We start from the raw sequence: 22,881 nt of genomic DNA on the forward strand, positions 1-22,881 counted from the left end.
ATCTTATATTATTCTACATTTTCTACATAGTTTTTCCCCTCTTTTAATTTTCTCAATTTTATTTTGATTATCTCATCTCAATTCAAATAATTATATTTATACTTTTGTCTGTTCTGTTTCAATTTCATATTATCTTTTCTCATTAAATGAATTTTCTCCTGTAGTTACTAATTGGAATATGACACCTTTATATCTTTTAATTATATCCATTAAATTCTTATTTAAATTTCAATATATACCTTAAGGTTATGACCTTCAATATAATACATAATACATAACTTCCAATCGAATTTTGCTTGGTACATTCTTATAATACACACTATATTCTTTTAAAAAAGGATTATAAATATATATAATTATAAACCCTCATTCCATTCCAATTCAGTTCTATCATTAATAATCCTTAAAATCTTAACATCTTTAACATTTCTTTTCAATTAAATATCATACTTCCTTAAAGACACCTATAATCTCCATAATTAATTTTTCCCTTATTTCTCTTCACATATGTTTTATAAATCATTAAATATTCATTTTGTTACATTTATTTACTGACAAGCATTCCACTGAATTACGATAGCAATTTTATCAAACATTTTAATCATACATTGTTTCATATTTTCTAAAATTATTTCTGCTTCTAATATAACCATACTATCTTATGTACCTTTGCAGAATCCCTTTTTCCATTAAATTTTCACCCATTATCTCTAAATAGGCCCTGTTTCTCTATATTTTGTTTCTGTCCTTTATAACTTCTTTTCCTTTCTTTCTTCCCTCTCATTTTTTCCCTCCCCTTTTTACCCCCTTGTCTCTCTACTTCTAATTCTTTCTTCTGCATTTCCCTCTTCTGTTGCTTTCTGATTTTATACTTATTTTCACTCTATTCTTTTTTTGGGTTGTTTCTCCCAATCTTAAACTTTCCATTCTCTTTCCCCACTTTCCTTCCCCCCCCCCCCATCTAAGATTACTTGTTCATTAAAGATGGCTTCTTCTTTGTCACAATCTTCTTGTTCTGCAGGCATTTCTTGTTGTTTCTCATAGTTCCAAATCTCCATTTCTAAGAACTGAAATACAAAGCCAAAATAACCTCTCCTTTCTTGTGCATCTTCTTTGTACTTTTAAAGTACATTTTCAGTTCTTCTAAAAGTGGAGCCATTTTAAACAGTTTTAAACAACCACCAGATTGATTTTAGTCATTCAAATATAATAACCAAAAATCCAGAGATCACCAAGTAATCCAAATAGTCCCAGGCTGTTTCTTCTTATTTCTTTTTCCACTTTCTCTTCCTGGGGTTTTACTGTTTTGTTGTGATGTTTCAGTTAAACTGTATCTTTTGGAAGTCTTGTTGAGATTTTACTGTAAGTTCTTTTTAATTCCAGGCAGTCTCCTCCCTTCCAGATCCTGCCCTTTTATTCTTTTTCTGTCCTTTCCTGTTTTCAAAAGCTTTTGATTATCCAGAAATCTTTTATTATCCCTTTGACTTTTTATTTTCAGCATTAAATGCCTATTAATGTCAAAGTAGATTTTTTTCCAATTTCTTGCTTAAGTCTCTTAGCTGTCAGTATAGGAAAAGAAGAAAGAAAACCCAAATCTTTTCCCTTTTCTCTCTCCTTCACAGCTTAAAAATCTCCTTAGGGAACAATATTATTGGGTTTTTTTTAAAATAGTTTCAATTCCAAGGTACCTTATTTGTTGCTTTTGCTGTTTGACCCAGTCAGCCAAAACTTTCTCTTATCTTCCTCCTGCATATTTTTTTCTGGTTGAGTTCTTCTTTGTGGTGGCCATTTCTGACCACCGCTACAACTGCCTTCGGGAAAGAGAATAATGGCCAGCTGGGGAGGAGAGGTGCGGCTCTCCTCAACCCTGCAGGCAGTCTCCCCCTTCTTTACTACCTCTATGGGGTGGCTTAGCCCTGAAACCAGCCAGCTCGGGGCATTCCAGCGGTGAGCACAGATTGAAACCTCGCAGAGACGAGGTTTCGGTCTGTCACCAAAGAAGCTCAAACCGGAAGTTCCCCACAAAACCATTTTCTATTTTGACAGGATGAAAATTTAAAATAGATAAAATATACTGAAATCTACCAACATGGACACTTCTGTAGATATTCCAAAGCCTGTAGATATTCTACTACCTATTTCACCAGTGGAAATGCTGGAGATATATATTTATTAGAAATGCGAAGCCCAAACCTGGAACTCTCCAATATCTGATAATAGTTTATCACATAATCAGTAAACGTTAGTTGTTAACATTCTGTAACAAGGATAACAAGAACTTTGTCTTTTTCAGTTGAATTAAACCCCCTCAATCCATGAAAAAAATAAAGCTAATTTAAAAACTGTAGTAACACTTCAAATGTAATAATAATAGTAGATAAATTGAATATAAAATATGTTCATTTCAAAATAACATTCTATAACATAAATAATGTTTAAAATAATCAGGTTCAGCTGATATTCGTTTTGCTTAAAAAAAATACAAGCCACATCGTTGGAAGCTGACACTGAGAACAACAAAAATGGTATTTCCTCTTTTCTTAAACACTGTCTTGTCTGCCAACAACATTAAAGCATTGTAAACTGAAAGTGCTAAATCCACTGGATAATTAAAAGAAAGGGACAAAAAGATTTTTTCTTTTCCTTTACCCAGAACAAAAGTGTGGTAGTGGCCGATTTTGGCCTTGCTCGGCTGATGGTGGATGAGAAAAACCAGCTAGCAAACTTGAAGAAACCTGACCGAAGGAAACGGTACACTGTGGTGGGCAACCCTTACTGGATGGCTCCCGAGATGATCAATGGTGAGTTGAGCAGGAGAGTTCAGGGTTGGGATAGACCAGAGATGGGGAACGATGGCCCCTTTATGACTTGTGGACTTCAACTCCCAGAATTCCAGAATGCTGGCTCAGGAATTCTACGAGTTGAAGTCCACAAGTCATAAAAGGGCCATCATTCCTCACTCTTGGGATAGAGCCTCACCAGGTCTGGCTTAATTGTGATCAGCAAGAAGGGAAACAAGGATCATATTTGGGAAGCTGCCCAGGAAGCCACCTCTATATAATGCACAGAAGGAATAACCTTGAGGAAAAGGAGATATTTGTTTCTGGGCACACTGAAACTAAGGTAAAATGGGCAGCAAAAGAAAGGGGCAATTTCACTTACAACTATTTTGGGACGGATTATCATGAGAGCTCATGGATCTTTAAGGAAGCCATTTTGTAGGAGCACCCATGAGCTGTTTTACACATTCTAGATGAACTCACCAACTCCAAACAATAGTCAACCCTTGGCTAGGACATCTGGGCCTGATAGCTAAATATGTTTTTTCGTCTTTTGTCATCTTTTTGCAGGGAGAAGTTATGATGAGAAAGTGGACCTCTTCTCTTTTGGCATCATCCTTTGTGAGGCAAGTCCCAGCAACATAAAGGATTCAAGGAGGAAGGAAGGGTTGCTAGAGAAATCTAGAGGAACATTTCCAGAGAGCGGTTCTGGCAGACACCTGAAGCCAGCATTTGCTATCCTTGTTCTTACACCCTTTGAAGGAAGAGTTGTTGAACTCAAAACCTCATTTTGAGAAGCAAGAGCAAAAAAATGGAATGCCAAAAAAGAGGGGAAAGGGATGATTCTCTTGTTTTGAGTTTTGAATGCATCTGCATGCAACTCTGGTAGATTACACCAAAAGTGATGTGGTTCTCAATAGAGAAAAAAAAATAGGAGAGTCTTGCTTATGATCAAGACCTGGTGTGGTATATGGATCAGGGCTACCACATCTGAGCTGTAAGAATCCAGACCAGCGTTTCTCATCCTTAGGTACTTCATGATGTCTGTGGCCTTACAATTCCCAGAATTCCCCTGGGAGTTGAAAACCACACATTTTAAAGTGGCTAAGTTGGGGAAACGCTGATTTAGACAATCACTAGATGGCAGCAGAGAGATGCAGAACATTTAAGAACATTTTAGAACTGCCACCTAAGGGTCATCTGGATGTTTTACCTGCTTTAGTAGGGGCTAAAGTATTGGTCTAGGGCTGGGAAAATTCAGGTAGGTGGGTGGGTGGGTGGGTGGATGGATGGATAGATAGATAGATAGATAGATAGATAGATAGATAGATAGATAGATAGATAGATAGATGATAGATAGATAGATAGATAGATAGATAGATAGATAGATTCATCTGTTTGGGATTTCTCACCAAGTTATTTCAGGCATATACAAGTAGTCCTCAACTTACAACCATAATTGAGCCCAACATTTCTGTTGCTGAGTGAAACATTGGTTAAGTGAATTTGCCCCATTTTACGACTTTTCTTGCTACAGTTGTTAAGTGAATCACTGCAGTTATTAAGTCAATAACACCATTATTAAGTTATTTACACAGTTGCAAGGTGAATCTGGTTTCCTCTTCTAAGAAAGTCACAAAAGGTGACTACACAATCTTGGGACACTACAACTGTCATGAATCAGTGTCTGAATTTTTATCACATGACTAAGGAGATGCTGCAACAGTCGTAAGCGTGAAAATTGATCATAAGTCACTTTTTTCAGTCTCGTAACTTTGAACAGTCACTAAGTGAACTGTTGTAAGTTGAGGACCACCCTTAAGCTCGCCCCCCTTAGTTTCCTCCACGTAATGTGAGAATGATAATATTAACCTCATAAAGTTAGCATTATTGTAAGATTTACTCAGGCATATTTCTATCAGAGATATTGAAATATACAAATAGCAATATTACTTAGACTTATATATTGCTTTATAGTGCTTTCCAGCCCTCTCAAAGCGGTTTACAGAGTCAGCCTATTGCCCCCAACAATCTGGATCCTCATTTTATCCATCTCGGAAGGATGGAAGGCTGAGTCAACCTTGAGCCTGGTGGGATTCGATCTGCCAAACTGCAGGCAGCTGGCTGCAGCAGAAGTAGCTTGCAGTACTACACTCTAGCCACTGCGCCACCGAGGCTCATATATAAATATATAGATTAAATGCTATATATGGACTTTTGAAAAGCCCTTGAAGCATCTGGCATGGGCCAGCCAGTATTCTACTTAGCTCTTCTATGTGGCTCAGTTTATCTCCAAAGGACCATCTTTGAAGACATGTTCTAGATTGTTAACCAAGCCTCTAGATCAGTCCAGAGAAACTTCTAACAACTCCTTTTTTATTTTGCAGATTATTGGAAGAGTCAGCGCTGACCCTGATTACCTGCCTCGAACCTTGGATTTTGGCCTCAATGTGCGAGGCTTCCTGGACCGCTACTGTCCTCCCAGTTGTCCTCCTAGCTTCTTTCCTATCGCTGTTTGTTGCTGTGATTTGGATCCTGAGAAACGGTCAGCAAGTGGAAACAGATGTGTGACATGAGAGAGTTGGGAGCCCCTAGATATGGGGATGAGAGGATATGTGGCTTGGAGAAAGAGATGGTGGGGCAGCCCGGAAGGACGAATTAAGCCAGTGCTTCTCAATCTTGGCAGCTTTGAATGTGTGTGAACTTCAACTCCCAGAATTCCCAGCATGCTACCTGGGGAATTCTGGGAGCTAAAAGTCCACATATCTTCAAGTTGCCAAGACTGAGAAACATTAAGTTAAGGCTTTTCCAGCCTTCCAGTAAATTCAGACTGAGAAGTTCAACTGTTTTTTTCTGCTCCCACATCTAGTTTTGTATTTTTCTTTTGCAACTGACCATCAGTCTCACTAGATGAGAGTCAAGGTTGCTTCCAACCTTTACTGTCTGTGGGTCTACATAAGGATGGAGCAATGCTTTCAACCTTAGCAACATGAAAATGTGAGGACTTCAACTACCAGAATTCCCCAGCCAGCAAGTAGAAATCCTCTATTTTAAAGTTGTTGAGGCTGAGAAAGGATTAGTGTACAGAACTTGGAGGAAACTATTCTCCTTCTTATTAGATCCTGATCCCTATTCAGCATTTCCCCATGTTTAACATTATTCTTGTCCTCTTTAAATGAAGAAACACATACACACAAACACACACACGCTAGGAATTCTGGGAAGTCCATACATCTTCAACCTGCCAAGGCTGAAAAATGGTGTGGTGACTTCAGGCACTGTCTTGGGCCCTCTAGGCCAGGGATCCCCAACCCTCAGGCCGCAGACTAGCACCAATTCACAGCACAGTAAGAAGCAGGCTACACAAGTAAGTGAAGCCCCATCCACACAAGTGTGGGATCCAGACAACATGCGAAACCCCATCTCCCTTGGTCCATGGGGAAAAAAACCCTTCATGGCCAAGTATTCTTCAATATCTTCATTAATGACTTAGATGAGGGACTAGAAGGGGAACTTACCAAATTTGCAGATGATACTAAGCTGGCAGGAATAGCTAACATCCAAGAAGATAGGTTCAAGATCCAGAACACTGGGCCGTATCTAAGAAAATGAAATTCAATGTAGAAAAAAGTAAAGTCCTACACTTAGACAGAAAAACCAAAAGTACACATATAGACTGGGTGAAACCAGGCTTAATAGCAGTAACTGTGAGAGGGATCTTGGAGTCTTAGTGGACAACCAATTAAATATGATCTAGCAGTGTATGGTGGCAGCCAAAAAAGCCAACGTAATCACAAATTGCATTAACAGTGGGATACAATCAAGATCAAGGGAAGTACTAATACTGGTCAATAAAGCCTTAGTAAGAGCACACCTAGAGTATTGCATTCAGTGTTCATCACAGTATAAAAAAGATGTTGAGACTTTAGAAAGAGTGCAGAGAAGAACAACCAAAATGATTAGGGAACTGGAGACAAAAACATATGCAGAACGGTTACAGAAACTGGGCATGGCTAGTCTAGTGAAGAGACGGACTAGGGGAGACATGATAGCAGTCTTCCAATATTTGAGGGACTGCCCCAGAGAGGAAGGGGTCAAGCTATTTTCTAAAGAATCTGTAGGCCAGACAAGGAATAATGGATGGAAACTGAACAAGGAGAGATTCAACCTAGAAATAAGGAGAAATTTTCTGACAGTGAGAACAATCAACCAATGGAACTCTTGTCTTTGGAAGTTGTGGGAACTTCATCACCAGAGGCTTTCAAGAAGAGATTGGACTGCCATTTGTCAGAAATGGTGTAGAACCTCCTGCTTGGGAAGGGGGATAGACCAGGGGTCGCCAACCTTTTGGACCTCAGGGACCACCAAACTCATAACTTTAAATCCCGTGGACCAGAGACCCTGGGAAAATCCCCCAAAAAGTCTGCAGAAAAATTCCCCATCCCATTTTTCTACCTATTGATTATTCTTTATTTGGGATTGCAGGATAGCATCTCCAGCTCCGTTCTCAGGGGCAGGGGAGAGAGAAACTTTTGGCTTCAGGCAAGGAAAGCAGCAGAAGCAGCAGAAGTCTTTCTTTCTCTCCTCCAAACTCCGCCAAAAATGACTCTTTGTGAGACTTGTCGCGCTGGCGTAGCCTCTTGGAGCAGGATGCCTTGCAGGGTCCCAAAGACTCATTTCTGGAGGAGTTTGGGAGAGAGAAAGAAAGACTTTTGCTGCTTTCCTTGCGTGCAGCCAAAAGCAGCAGAAGAAGGAAGCGGAAAGAAGCAGCCTGGTAGCCAGGCCAGGTGCATGGGATGGAGTGGGGCTAGTTCCCCCCCCCCCATCCTTTCTCCCCTCCCCTCAGTACCTCATGTTGTTTGCAATGCAAGTGATGCAAGCCTTGTGTTCCCGTGGGCCATGTAGGTGGCACAGCCTTGTGTTCCTGTACAGCCTAGATTAATTGTTTTTGGGGGTGCTTTGGGGTGACATTTCTCTGCAGATCACCAAAATTTTCTTGCGGACTACCAGTGGTCCCCAGCCCACTGGTTGGCGACCACTGGACTAGACGACCTACAAGGTCCCTTCCAACTCTGTTAATCTAATCTAATCTAAAGTATTTTATCCCTGATGCCCAAAAGGTTGGGGGTGGGGCGTGCTGCTCTAGGCCATTTGGGGCTTTTAGCCTGATCAAGCAAAACCCCTCACGTTCTTCTTCTTTTTCTCCCCAGGCCTTCCTTCAGTCGATTGGAGCAGTGGCTAGAAGCTCTCCGCATGCACTTGGCTATGCAACTTCCCCTGAGTCCACAGCTGGAGCAATTGGACCGGGCCTTCTGGGAGACACACCGGCGAGCTGAGAGTGGACTGTGTGCACATGTTGAAGTGTCTGAATGAGTACAGCAGGGGCAGGCAAGCAGCCCCAAGCCTGCATGTCTCTGTATGAGCTGGGCTGAAGAAAAGCTTCTCTTGCTGAGTCCTGCCACCAGCCGCACGCAGCTCACCAGCGAGGAGCTGGTTTTTGAAAAAAAAAAAAAAAAACCCACTGGGAGCTGGTTCTCCCTGCTTCCTTCCTTGTGGGATGAGTTCTGTGCCTGGCTTGCACAGAGATGGTCTGGGGCAGCCTGGGTTCTTGTAAATACTCCTTGTGAATACGTCCTTCTCCTTGCGCATCCCACAAAGTGGAGGAGAAGTGAGGGATCCTTGACTTTCTCCTTTCGCGTTTTGTGGTTGCAAAAAGCTTTGCACGCCCCACTGAGCACATAAGCTTCTGTCATCAGCTGGCAGCTACTCACAAGCTGGCATTAAGGTGGGGGCTGCTACCCTGTCCCCCAAATACACCTCTACAGATCCTCTTTAAAAACCTTTGTCCTATCAAGTGGTGCCTTGGGTTTATGTGGACTTGCGTACTTGGATTCTCGAGCCCCACTTCGTTGTTCTGCGAATAGGCCACAGGGTTCTATGCGTGTGTTTAGCATGTGCTTAGCCTTTCCTTGGAAGTTGCAAGACTGAGAGATCTGTGCAGATGTTTGGTCTCTGTTCCCTGGAGCCAGTGTCTTGACTACATTCACACAACATGTTTTGCCCAGTCGGTTGAAGATTGCATTTGCACAATATATTGAGCTTATTGTTACTCTTAACCTTGGTTAGGATTTTATTTTATTTTTTGTATAGCTTAGCATGTTATGCAAACCCAGCCTATTTGATTCATTTGAAGTTGATATATCATGCAAATCCACACACACACACACAAATAGCTCAATCCGGTAACCAGGTGAAATGTGTTATGTGAATGTAGCTCTGTCAATACCCATGTGTGCTGTGTGCATGTTTCACTGTGTGCACACCTTAGCTTCTTCCTTCTGTTCCAACCATGTTTGGCAGAAGTACATAAAGTCCAAAGCTGCTTTTTTTTGGTGAAAAACTATTTCCTAAGTAGGCAGTTTGCCCCAGAGAGAAGCTATGTAAGATAGAGCTGAAACTGTCTCCACTTAGCTCTGCTCCAAATTACCACCGTTTTTAAACTGCTTGCCTACTCTGGAGATCCAAATGTGTGTTAAGATTTTGTTGCAAGATTTAATGTAGGTGTGCACATGCACACACCCATGTGCTGTTAAGCCCTTGAAAAAGCAGTCTGGATTTCTAGAAGGACAGGAAGAGAAGGAAACAACTAAGTCACCCTTCTAAAGGGAGATATTTGCACATCGCTTGAAAATCCAGCCAACTCTTTCCAGGTTCAGGATAGAACCAAGGGATGTACACTCATCCCAGCCTTCCTCAGACTAGTACCAGGCAGATTTATTTTTCACTACAACTCCCAGAACTCCTCAGGCAACATGGCTTTCAGAACTGTGCAACTCCCAGAATTCTTAGCCGGTGGTCTGGAGGCCAGACGAACAAAGGAATTCCGGGAGTTGCAGTTCCAACCCATCTGGAAAGTATTAGATTGGAGAAGAATGAGCCAATCTATGCAGCAGGATCAACAATAAGATAGCATTATTTGGACCCTCATCTGGAAATGGGCAGCAAGTATTTTCCATCTGGGTGATCAGCATAGCAGAAAGGAGCCTTCAGAGGAAGACCAGCTAAATTCATCTTATCCAAGGATCCTCACAACTTAAAGAGATATTTTTTGACTTACCCTTATGGGTTGTGGGGGTACATGACTAAATGACGTCTTGTGCCAAAAAAATTCCCCCTGCGTATTAAAACCCTATATGTCATAGGCAGGAGAACAGATCCTGCTTTTTCCTTATCTCTCAAGCTTTTTGTGGACATGAAGGAGCCACTCAAATCTGCTATTTGGAAAAAGGCACATTCCTGTATTATTTAGTGTAACACGAGGAGATTGACTTGATTGTCTTTAGAAGGCAAAAAATGGAGCTTTTTCAGTTCCTGAGAGTGCATTTGTAAGTACCTGAACCATGAAAGACTTCCTGGGTTTTCAATACTAACAGTGTGGGTGGCCATTGGGAAAAAAATAGACCATTTTCTCTCCTGGTATTCTAGCACCCAGGACAAACATGGGTTGTGCAACCCAAGTACAAGAAGGTCAGGCAGGAAGACTTGAAGGAGTTTAGCCATGCCAGCTGAGAAATCCCTAGGGACAACCTACCTCTGATTATTAGTGCTGGTAAGAAAAGGCAGGTCTAGATATCAGTTTCTGGGCTTCTGATTGTCTGGTTAGCTGCTGAGGGAGACAACGTGGATCCTCTTAAACTCTTCCCAGTGGGCTCCTGTTCTTTTCAAGGGAACACCAGCATCTTTTTCATTTTAATTGAAGGCCACGTTACAGTTACAGTTGGGTTTTTTTTAGGAGGAGGGAAAGAAAACATTCTTTGCAATCTCAAAATGAATTCCCTCCATAGACTTGTGATCCAGCTTTGTTAAGTCACTATGTGCCAAACTTGCATACAGACATCTTGGCTTTTTTTTAAAAAAAAAGGTAAATTTCCTGGATCTTCTCGCTTAGAAATGGGGAAAGTTAACAATGGTGGTCTGAAATTCTGCAAATGCAGAAGTAGGAAGCAGTTCTCCTCAATCCATGGTGCATGTGTAACTGTGCCGCTTCTATGTCCTGAACTACATGGAATTGGAAGCAGTTGTTACAGTATGTGGAGTGCCCCTAGATTATTAAATGAACCACAAGGAACCATAAGGACTAAATCTAACATGAATTTGAAACACAGGTTCTTGTAGTTACCTATTTCTTCTCTTCTCACTTTCCTGTCGCAAACTGAAAGTTATGTATAACATTCACTGTATGATTTGAAGGATTTGAGGAAATAGCACAAAACTCTGACCTGAGGAGAAATTTCAAGTATATCTGATTTTTTTTTAACAAAACCTGCCCAGTATCTAAGTTCATTCTTCAAAGAGTCAAGATGAAATGAAGACTCCCTATTTAAGAATAGCATACCTCAACTCTGTGTATTAGATTTGGAGAAAAACTTTGTTAAATTTTGATTTTGCATATTTTTGAAGCTTCCAGACTGATACATCATTTTATAAACATCTGTTAGAAAAGGCGAATGCTCATATTTTTTGTGAAAGTGCATTTCATGTTTGATGCAAAAGATGACAGACCTTGCGTATTTTATGAATGATCTTCAGAGGTATAGTATAAGCAAGTATCTCTGCTCCATTGGCACCTCTATGTACATCTATAGAAATTAAGTGTTTTTCTCGAATTTTGACAGCCACTTAAAACTGTGCCCCAGAGTGTGGATGTTGCATTTATATTTGTGTGGGGACCATGACACTGAGCCTGATGTGGTCTCTCCCAACTATGGCTGTGCGTAAGAGACACTCTTCTCATGCAGAAGATCTGGTGGTTCTATCAAGAAAGAAGAGACGCTGGAGGTCTGCAGTAAAGGGTAAAAGAGGAATCTGTTTCCCCCAGACTCAATGTATCTCTTGGATAAGAGAGTCCCTTTGTTATCTGATGGCCTAAAAGCCATTTAGAAGTTCTGACTTCTAAATTAATGCCTGCAATCTTGGTTTTGGACCATATTTGACTGTCATAGACATTATCTTGTCATAGACAGTGACAAGGAGTTTGGTTTCCATCTTCCATGTGTTTTCCATGCTGTTCCCCTAATTGTTTTACACTCTTCAGGTGCTGCTGATTGCAGCCAGCAGGTGGGCAGTTTTCCTGAGTCAGGCAGCTCTTCCACATGACTCTGGCACACTTGGGGTTGTGTAGTCCCTGTCGTTCCTGCCACTCAGGGTCATTGCTCTGTAACATAACTGAAGAGAAGAGCTTGTATTATTTGTTCACCAGTCAACCTTGGTGAATTGGGGAATTTATCATATCAGTCTGCCTCAGTTGTCTTTAGAAGTGTTAAGGGAAGGAAAAGGAACATGAATTAGACAAAGACTGTGAAATATTTATTCGCACTTTGAAAATGAAATGTGATGCCCTCTGATGACAATGATCAGAATTCACAAAACTGTGATGTAAAATTAATTTACATGGAAATAATAAAAGTCCTTCCACTCCCTTGTTCAAGCCACCTATTATTTTCTTCATGACATTTTTATGGAGGATATTTGAAAGTTTTTCAGATCCCTTTGCTGGCATTCAGGACAGCCACACAGAGTTGTGCTCATTGATCTGGATCCATTCCTTCATCCCTCCACTCTTAAGAAGTGGGCAAATCTTAAACATAATCTCCATGCTGCCTTTCTCCAGGAGGCCAAAGTCAACATCGTAGATATGTGGTGAAAGACTTGCCAAGCTTGTCAACTCTCGCCTCATTCCTAATATTCTAGATAACAATTATCAAGCCACTTCCTGATTTAAATCAACACCGAGCTCCCTTACAAGGGTGTTAGTTGGTGTGCAAGGCAATAATTCTGGGTGAAAAAATTGGAATTGCTTCAAATGACCTGGAAATATATATATTTTACCTCAACTTTATTCTGGGCCTCTATTTTGAGTTTTTTTCCCTTCACATCTGAATTTTTAACATCTTAGAGCCCCACTGTATTTTGTTATATACTGCAGGACATCAAGGAAGCTTTATATAAAATCTATTAATTGAAATCCTAATGTGTTCTTGCTTTTTTCAGGAAACTAAAGAGTGCACATCCTCTTCCCAGCATTCTTAGAAAGTAGGTTACATTAGAGGTCAAGCCAAAATTAAACCCAAGTTTCCCATTCTGGCTGGTTACAAGGTTATTGGTTTCTTCAAGCCTATTCATAAAGTTCTGGTTAATCTGTAATCAGTGATAGGAGCAGGCAAAATACAACCTGTGATTATTAGTTTATTGCCAGAGAGTAACATTAGCTGTCAATTTAGGATTGGGAGTTCAGTGTCAAGAAATATTTTCCTTAATTTTTTGGACATCCCTTTGGATATCCCTTGGAAGGCCCCTTGCTGTTCCTTGCTTATTCTTAGAAGTCTTTCTCAATCTTGGCAACTTTAAAATGTATGGACTTCAACTCCTTGCTGGCTGGGAAATTCTGGGTGTTGAAGCCCGCACATCTTAAAAGTTGCTAAACTGGAAGAAACATTGCTTTGGAAGCTGCACCTATCTTCCTTCAACCAGGCAGCAGGGGCACATCCTTCTGTCCTTGAGCTGGGAAAGAAGTCCATCAAAATAATTTGGACTCTCCACCATGTTTTACTTCTCTTCAACAAGACTGGGAAGTGAAGTGGTCCTTGCATACTTAATTTTTGCTGCAGAGTAGCAATCTTTGGATTCCTCGGCTTCCTTTTCCTTACCACATACATTCACATATCAGTGGGAATAGCAACTCCCAATCATTCTGTGTAGCATGCCAGGACATGTTCAAAGGGGCATGTTCTCATGATGCCACCTCCAGCCCAGCCTAGTCCAGCCCAGCCTTCAGCAGACAGGCAACCAGAAGTCTGTAGTGGTACCACTGGTAAGGTAGAGTTTTCAAAACCTACCTTAAATCTAGGAATAAACATATTTGTATTGGAATGTCCTTTTTGCACATTGACCTGAGCAATGGAACCTGAATTTCCCTGGCAACAGGAGCCCTGGATGGTGAATATGTTGCTTCACTGCCTTGGTTGGTGACTGTCCAAAAGTATCTTCTGTACCAAATACTGTAGAAGGCCAGTTCCACTTTTCAAAGAGTATCATTTCCCCACTGTAGGAAAAGTAGGTACTTTCCAACCCAATGACATACCTTCTGTGGTAGATGTGGCTCTCTTGCATGAATTAGAGATCTCACTGTTTTGATGCAATGCAATCACAGACCAATCCCCACCATTAAATCAAAGAAGACTTTCATACATCACACCTGGAAAAGACTTTGGTTCAATATTAAAAAAAAAAAACTCAAGTCTCAAACAGGCTCATTGAAATTAGCTACTTTTATTGGTGGGATTAAAAAATAAACTACTAGAATGTATAAACCTATATATATATATATATATATATATATTACAACCTTTCAATAAATATTTCTCAGCCCCAGACAACAGATATATATTTTCTCTTTTTTATAGGAAAATATTAAGATTTGAAACATGAATGAATAAAGCAGAAATGCTGTTTGGGGGTTCCTAAACATCCTACAACTCTCATACACACTCATATTTTGTTACTCCTGGGACTAACCCAGCAATTAAGGCAGTGAGAATAAAGGAATACAATGTTTTGGAAGCATTGTTGAGAACACACAGTACTATGCATTCAGAAGCATCCACGGGACCGGAAGGAAGAGGGAGGAGTTAAAAAAGCAAACTTCACAATTGTGTGTTCAAAGCCCTGTCCCTTTTTTTTTACACACTGTGATGCAATACACTTGAAAGGGGGCAGGATTTCCAACACATAGTTGCAAACACTCTCCTGAATGTATTAAAATCTCCCTCCCCCCCATATCACTGTATGCATTTCAGAATCCCAGCACTACATCTAATAGCCATCATGTTTTATGCTTAGCATCTAACCACAGCAGCATATCTTCACAACACGAAGGTTAAAAACTTTTTTTAAAAAATGATTGAAAAGAAAAGATAATTTTGGGGCTATTTCCTTTAGTTTTCTGCACTTTCAGTTATGGCACAAGAACAGTCCTCCTTGTATGCAACGCGGAAGGTGGACTGAAGCGAAGGGGGAAAATCACTTGTCTGAATGTGCTAATGGCCATCCTTATGGACAACTGCTTCAGCTTTCACTATGCCTCAATAGGAAATAATAAAATGTTTAAATAAGGTTATAAATAGTGATACTTTAGAGTAGGCGTTTGCCTTCATCTATGTAAACAATTCAGAAGTGCAAATGCCACCTATGTGTCCTGGAGGATAAATTAATAATAAAAAGTAATCAATAATTCATAATAAGAACATCAAATGATAGCATCACAATATCACAATGGGAAGATAACAATGTTAGTTTCAGATAGAGGACTGTTTAACAGTACCAATCAAAAGATTCCCCATTCCCAGTTTTTCTTCACGTTATAGGGGGGAAATGGAAGAGAAATATAGGGTGTTTACTAGTAAAAATTACATTCTCATCCCCCCCAAAACAAACAAACCAGGTTAATTGCACAAGAAAAGCCTTAACTGGAAGCACCTCTATAAATATTGAAGCCAAGAGTATGGGGTCAGCTTCTGTAATAGCAGTTTGCTCTACCAATACTACCAAGTAGTAATATTTCCTCCATGCAATGAAAAACATGTTTATGTATATCAAGATATCTTTAAAGCACGGAAGCAAGCCAGGTTATGTTAGACTAAGGCTAGACTTTTCCCCCACCCTGGTCAGTTGGCAATCCTATTGCATTTGGAGCTGGGTGGAAAGGACTGGTTAAAATATAAGGATTTCTTATTTCCAAACCTTGGGGGCCTTTCTTTAATCAGAAGTTCCTGCAGGTGAAATTATAATTGTTACTATAGAGATGGTTCTATGATGCCCAGTGAGTTCTGAACTTTCTAGATAAAATAACCAGTATTCGGCTATTCTTGGCCCAGCTTACAAGTCTGTTTGGATCTGGATTCATTGACATTGTGACAGCTATTATGACAGGCAGGTGACTGTTATGACATTCAAAGAGAATGAGACATAAGGGTACTAACAGGTATCTATCAACAATTGACTCCTACAGAGCCTCCATGGCTAGAGGAAAGACACCACTAACTACCATTGCTACTAACATGAGAGCTTTGGTCTGATCCAGCGTGTTCTCATGCTGTGCTGGCCTACAACTGAAAGATTGTTAGCTTTATTCAGAAGCATCATCTTTTTGCTTCAACAGGTGCGTGTCCTATGCTACTCGCCTGCATTTTGAATTCTTCTCCATCCTCTGCCAATCCTTTTTGCGTCCCTTTCACCGTGGAGCCTACAGGGAGAAAAGGCCCATTCCATGAAAGGCCGTCTCATACTTCAGCTCCAAACTGGAACAGCAGGTGGCTTTCTTGGGGTTGCACCCATATCTCCAGTGAGATCACCTTGGTTTTTCTCAGGGCACTTTCCATCGGCACTGCTCCTTGAAAGAGGAAAAGGCCTTGCTGCCATAGTTGACCATCAGGGTTTCTGATGGTCCTTTGAAACAACCTTGAAGTGAGGAAGACCTAGAGGATGGGTTGGCTGTTTCTCTTCTTTTGAAAGTATCTCACCCACATTTTCTGTGAGCCACCAATCAGCTGGTTTGAGAAAGATGTGTAGCTTTGTTCTCTGGGATCTTCTTTCAAAAGTGTAACGGCAACATGCATGGTCGGCAGCGACGGATTTTTTTTTTTTTTTTTTAGCAGATTCAGAAGGCTGATCCCCACAAGAGCAGCAGCATGCAGTTTCTAAGGACTGACCCTCCAGAAAGGGGGGAGTGCCAGGCAATTTTTTTCCCAGACTTTTAGGAAAATTTCCATTTGGAATAAGCCACGCATTACAAGATCCACTTGCTGAACAGTCCTAATTTAGGTAGCCTTGATTGAGGGAATGAGCTGATACACACAAGAGACACAGTCACTTAAGACACATGGGAAGGAACGATTTCGAATGAAACTGAATACTCCTTGCAAGAAGCTTGGTTACTTTGCACATCAGCAGCAGCTGGGTATGCATGGCTGTGCGTGGGACAGTAAATTCCTGTTTATCTTACTTTGATAAATAGCTCGAAAAACTTAAATAAAATTAATAGTATTAGCTTGCAAAAACTATATTACGTCCATGTTTTGACTCTCACTTACGAGGAGATAAATATAAAATAGAACAAAACAAGAGTTTTTGCAAAGGGAGTGCTCATGTATTTAATTCAGTCAAAAGTTTCTCAGTGCAAGATTTTGGCAGCTCCCATTCATTTCAATTGGACTAATAATGAGAAACTTAATTGCTGGCTTCTGCCTTCAGATTTTCCAGAAGGATTTTTTTTTTTAAATAATCCCAACATCTGATGTGAGGCTGAAAGTTCTCCATTTTACCATCTTATACATCAGAATTTTGTCATTTCATCTCACGTGTGCATATATTTTTGCCAATAATTTCAAGATGGACTTGGAGAAAATATCTTGTGTTTTGTGTATGCCTGCTTTTTTTCACACTTGCATCTTTTTGACAACTGGGTTAGAAAGGAACCCGAGCAGAATCTTGTCAACCACAGTTGCTGGTACAAATTATCATAGTCTGCTGTCAGATGAGAGTTAAGTTTCCTTTCAGTGCTGTGATTGCAGAATAGTTTGTCTCTGCACTCCACAGAAAAATCACCACAATGATAATCAGCAGCCAGACTGGATGGAGAAAGGAAAAGTTTCCTTGTGTTAGAAGGTTGTGGTAGCATCTTGAAGCCTTTTTGGGTTTCTTGTTTCTTAGTGGGGTAGGTAATTGTAGAACTTTGGTTTTAAGGCGATTTTGCAGCAATTTATGTTTGTCAAGGACCAAGTACTAGAGATGGGGTGAAATTCAGAAGGATGTAAACATTTTCTGCTTTGGAAAGATGCCAGCCAGCAGGGAGAAAAAAATATACTGGGGGGTGGATTTCTGATTACGATGAATCTTCCATCTGCTGTTGGATTTTCTGCAACCTTTCCTGCAGCCTTCGTAACTGAAAGGAGAAAAATAAACTAGGAATTTATCTGCTTAATTTTTCTGTGGAAACTGAATGCCCAGAGCAGTTTACAAAAAAATAACTCCTCCCACCAGCCAAAAGTACAAAATTGAAAATACCAGAACACATACTTTACAGAAAATACCAGAACACATACTTTACAACAGGGGTCGCCAACCTTTTAGACCTCAGGGACCACCAAACTCATAATTTTAAATCCTGTGGACCAGAGACCCTGGGAAAATCCCAATAAAAGTCTGCAGAAAAATTCCCCATCCCATTTTCCTACCGATTGTTCATTCTTTATTTGGGTTCTCAGGATACCGTCTCCGGCTCCGTTCTCAGGGGGAGAGAGAGAGAGAGAGACTTTTGGGTTCATGCAAGGAAAGCAGCAGAAGTTTTTCTTTCTCTCCCCCAAACTCCTCCAGAAATGAGTCTTTGTGAGATTTGTTGTGCTGGCACTGGGGGGTGCTCTGTCTGGGGCGACATGTCTTTGCAGACCACCAAAATTTTCTCAAGGACCACCAGTGGTTCCTGGCCCACTGGTTGGCGGCCACTGCTTTACAAGACAAATTAAACTGATCTATAAAGCTATGTCTAAAACACACTTAAACATGTGTTCTAAAGCTGATAAGAATAGAAGTCAAATGTAGCTTAAAAGGAGTATGTTCCAGATCCACAGGTTTCTCTGCTCAGAGTCAAACAATGGGCTCTGTACTCTTTGCCATAAAACTGTGTTTCTCAAGCTACTTTAAGAGGTGCCAGTTCTGCTCTCAGAATTCTGGGAATTGAGGTCCGCACCTTGTAAAGTTGCCAAGGTTGACAATCACTGCTACAGATTCATATTATACAATGCCTATAGCTAGTCCCTGACCAACCCTGGGTTAGCATGTAGGAAGAACCCATATCATTCAGTTACTTTACAGAACAATATATTACGCGAACTTGAAATACGGATTAAATCAGTACCCAGATGAAGTGCACTGTACCTTTAATGTGTTAAGCCATCAAGTTTAATAGGCCTAGGAAACATTTCCCCACATTTAAAAGAAGAAAAAAGTGGGAGGCAGAATTTTTGTTCGTTTATTTATTTCTATCTGGTTGGTCATTCTGCTGTTTACCCTTTTAAAAAATGTTTTCAAGAATTAAAGGCATAAAACAGCTTCCCTAGTCAGGCTATACAGGTAGTCCTCAATATATGACCACAACTGAACCCCAAATTTAAGGTTGCTAAGTGAAACACTTGTTAGGCGAGTTTGCCCCATTCTATGACTTTTCTTGCCACCATTGTTACACTTAAGTTAGTGACATGGTTGCTTCCCCATTGACTTTGCTCATCAGGAGATTGCAAAAGCTGATCACGTGACCCCCAGGACAGTCCATCCGTCATAAATATGAACCATTTTCCAAGTGGCTGAATTTTGATCCTGTGACCACGGGGAATGCTGCAACAGTTGTAAGTGTGACAAATGGGCATTAAGTCATTTTTTTCAGTGCTGTTGTAACTTGTGTTAACAGTCACTAAATGAACTGTTGTAAGTCAAGGACTACCTGTATGTTTGCAAACTTTCAAGCACCAGCAATCTTCCCCCAAACAGTACCCCATTATTCACCTCCTCATCCTTCTCCCGGATCAGTTTCTCTGTCTCCAAGTCTGGCATCGTGGGCGTGGATGGGATGGGGAAATCAGTCCCACTTTCTCGGGTTAGCTTGCTGTTTTTTGTTTTCAAAAAAACAAAACCAGAAAAGAAATAAAAGAGGAGGAAATATATTAAAGTGTTCCCAGAGAAAAAGTGGCAAAAAAAATACTTGGGCATGCAATCCCACAAGATATCCCATTTGCTTCCCCAATCAAACTGCTGTATTTGGTTTCCACCAAACCTTTTCTGTTACTTATTCCATGATATAATTCTAGTCTGGCTTCCCCCAGATCTTGCAAAGGCAATTAATAGTTCCACATTCATTTTTGGAAAAACTTCCTGATGGGAGGAAGGGTTTGATGGTAGAACAAATTATCAAGAGAGGAAGCAGAAGGGAGGCTGGATGGTTCTAAGCCTGGAGTCTTTTGTCGGGATCTACATAGAAAACCGGTTGAAGATAGGACTTTGAGGCTATTAGCCCTTTCCAAATCATTTTGAACAATCAATCAGAATGGAGCTGGAAGGGAATTAGAGGTCTTCTAGTCCAACCCCCCGCTCAAGCAGGAGACCCTATACCATTTCAGACAGGTGGCTATCCAGTTTTTCCCTTGAAAGCCTCCAATGATGAAGCCCCTATAACTTCTGAAGGCAAGGTTAATTATCCTCACTGTTAGGAAGTTTCTCCTTAAGGCCAGGTTGCTTCTCTCATTTATTTATTTATTTATTTACTTACTTACTTACTTACTTATTTATTTGTCAGTCAAGTGGTTAGAAAATAACAGGTATAAGTATAAACATAGTTATGAATACATGAAATGGATACATATAAGAAAAATAAAAAGAAACAATAGGACAGAGATGGTAGGCACAATTGGTGCGCTTATGCACGCCCCCTACAGGCCTCTAAGGAAAGGGGTGAGGTTAACAGTAGACAGTCAAAGGTTAAGGTTTTTGGGGTTTGGGGAAGAAACCAGAGTCAGAGTATTCCACACATTGACCACTCTGTTGCTGAAGTAGTATTTCCTGCAATCAAGTTTGGTGCCTTAACCTTGAGTTTGTATCTATTGTGTTGTTATGGTTGAACCTGAAGTTTTCATTGACAAGTAGGACATTGCAATGTATTATTTTATATACTATACATAGATCGGACCAAAGGCAGCGTAGTTCTAGGTTTTCTAGGTCTAGAATTTCAAGTCTGGTGGCATAAGGTATTCTGCAACGAGTAGAGGAGTGGAGAACTCTTCTTGTGAAATATTTCTGGACTTTCTCAACTGTGCTAATATCAGATATGTAATGCGGGTTCCAGACTGATGAACTGTATTCAAGTATTGGTCTAGCAAATGTTTTGTATGATTAGTTTCCATCCATTGTTTCTTGGCGTGCTCTCTGGTGCTTTGGAGGGTAGGTTGACTCCCTCTTCTTTGTGGCAGCCCCTCAAATACTGGAATATCATGTCACCCCTAGACCTTCTTTTCTCTAGACTGGCCATACCCAATTCCTGCAACTTTTCTTCTTATGTTTTTGTCTCCATTTCTTTAATCATCTTAGTTGTTCTTCTTTGCACTTTTCCCAATGTATCAACATCTTTTTTGCAATGTTGTGACCAACATACTAAGCTATATAGGCTATAGTACTATCAACTGGAAGAGCAGTACAAAGCCAACAAAATGCATGATAAATTTAGTTTATTGCCCAAACCAAGCTAAGATGGCTTGTTCAATAAATCACAATTAAAATAAACATATCTTAGTGTCATGTGAACTCTGTCTAAAACCCAGAACTTGAAGAACCAATGATCTGTTTCAATTAACTTTGAAGGAATTCCTGAAATTGCAATAGGGATTTTGCTTAAGAAGAAGGGATCAGCTTAAGAGATGGAAGGGGTGAGCTTCATTTTCAATGTTGCCTCTTCAAAGGATTTCTCTTTTTAACAGCAACAACTTTGGATGCTCATATATGTTCATCAGAAGTACACTAATCCAGATAAAGTATAGAGAAAGAAACTCTCTGCATTGCCTTTGGAGAGACAATGTTGCTTCTTCATTTTTTTATGACTAATCTCTCATCCCACCTTACCTTACCCCATGTCCAACAGAATTATTGAGCACAACAATGAAAACCAGTGTATATGTACTGTCATAATAGCCTTTAAGTGGTGAAAATTCCTAATACGTGCATTGTGCAGCATCCATGTTAACACCATTTGAGGTCTATGTGTTCTCACCCTTGAATCGTAACTCAATGCAGAGTACATACATCGTCTACAGAAAGACTTGGATTCTGTTCTGGAATCTCTGCTAGAAAGTGATGGAAAAAAACCTACTCTCTGTCAAAGATCCTGGAGAACTGCTGCCAAAGGAGACAAAACTGGACTTCATCTGGAATGGAGGAATGGAGTGACTTCATCCAGAAGTTCACTTTGTGAACTAACCTTCCAATGGTCTTGGGACCAAAAAAGGCTAAGCAGCTACCTGGAGCCTGAGACTTTTTTTTTTTTTTGAAGGACTTGGTTTGGTAAGTCATGAATCAAGATGCTTCCTAACGCTTCTTCTCTGTTATCATTTCACGGATCAGGAGATCATTATGGAAAGTACATTAGACTGCAAATTCCCCAACACTCACCCCCCCACACACACACTTCCAGATTTTCCCTTGGCTTTGTGGATTGTTCAGTGCCCTAATTTTGTGCACGCGCAGAGGGTGATACTGATCTTCTCCTGCCATCCTGCTCTCTCCCTATGTGTTCGACAGCTGACACGTGGCAATCTGCTGTTACGTGCGAAGCAACTGAGCTTCAAAACCAGGAAATAAAGATCAGTATAAAGCCGGGGTGGTGGGTGGGCCCAGCAGCTGATCATCGGAGTGAATCGGTTCCCTCACACATGATCCTCAGAGCTACCAGTTCGGCTGAACTGGGCTGAACCAGTAGAATACCACCCCTGGCTGTCCCTAGATAGTTTGAGAAGTCTAACAGCTGCCAATACTTGCCACACAGAGAATGTTCTGCTCTGCAGTTTAACACACACAAACCAGTGCAAAATAGCAGCAGCACATAATAATAATTTCTTGAATGTGCTACCTCCTCAGTATCCTTACTAAGGTTTCTTTTTTCTTCTTTTTCTACACCTGCATTCCTTTCCACCCAAAGCTTATTTCCCTTTGCTTTCACACTAAGTTCCTTCCAGCATTCAGATTGCAAACTGGAGCAGTAGTACAGAGTTACAAAGGATCATCAGGTTCATGCATTCAACTGGTTAAGCTCCCAGATACTTAGTATTAACTCAAGGACCACCCAAGCAGATTTGCACATTTCATTAAAAAGCATAAAATGTGGGATTTAAAGGTACTTGTAATCTGTCTCACATGTAATCTGCTTAATCAACCTGTCTTACCCTCCTTCCTCGACTTTAATCCCAATTTAAATCCTCCATCTTTCAAGCCACTCGATGCATCCAATGAA

The 22,881-nt window shown here is 40.5% G+C and overlaps 2 protein-coding genes across 13 annotated transcripts in view; one reads left to right on the top strand and one right to left on the bottom strand.

Moving 5' to 3' along the window:
- LIMK1 (LIM domain kinase 1) overlaps window positions 1–12,267 on the top strand; it is a 52,618-nt gene extending 40,351 nt beyond the window's left edge. For both annotated transcript variants that reach the window (XM_087928089.1, XM_026708437.2), the window contains 4 exons: window positions 2,654–2,801; window positions 3,351–3,406; window positions 5,168–5,325; window positions 7,991–12,267. In XM_087928089.1, coding sequence (XP_087784215.1) covers window positions 2,654–2,801; window positions 3,351–3,406; window positions 5,168–5,325; window positions 7,991–8,153 — 525 coding nt within the window. In that variant the 3' untranslated portion in view covers window positions 8,154–12,267. The remainder of the gene's footprint in view (window positions 1–2,653; window positions 2,802–3,350; window positions 3,407–5,167; window positions 5,326–7,990) is intronic.
- Window positions 12,268–14,089: 1,822 nt separating this feature from the next.
- The window catches only part of SEPTIN4 (septin 4), a 52,694-nt gene continuing 43,902 nt past the window's right edge, over window positions 14,090–22,881 (bottom strand). For all 11 annotated transcript variants that reach the window (XM_087928168.1, XM_087928130.1, XM_087928124.1 and 8 more), the window contains 2 exons: window positions 19,395–19,494; window positions 14,090–17,778 (listed from right to left, as the gene is read on the bottom strand). In XM_087928168.1, coding sequence (XP_087784294.1) covers window positions 17,719–17,778; window positions 19,395–19,494 — 160 coding nt within the window. In that variant the 3' untranslated portion in view covers window positions 14,090–17,718. The remainder of the gene's footprint in view (window positions 17,779–19,394; window positions 19,495–22,881) is intronic.

This window comes from Pseudonaja textilis, chromosome 1, assembly GCF_049901715.1.
Source record: "Pseudonaja textilis isolate UNSWEBS1 chromosome 1, rPseTex1.2, whole genome shotgun sequence".
In the NCBI taxonomy this organism is placed as follows: Eukaryota; Metazoa; Chordata; class Lepidosauria; order Squamata; family Elapidae; genus Pseudonaja; species Pseudonaja textilis.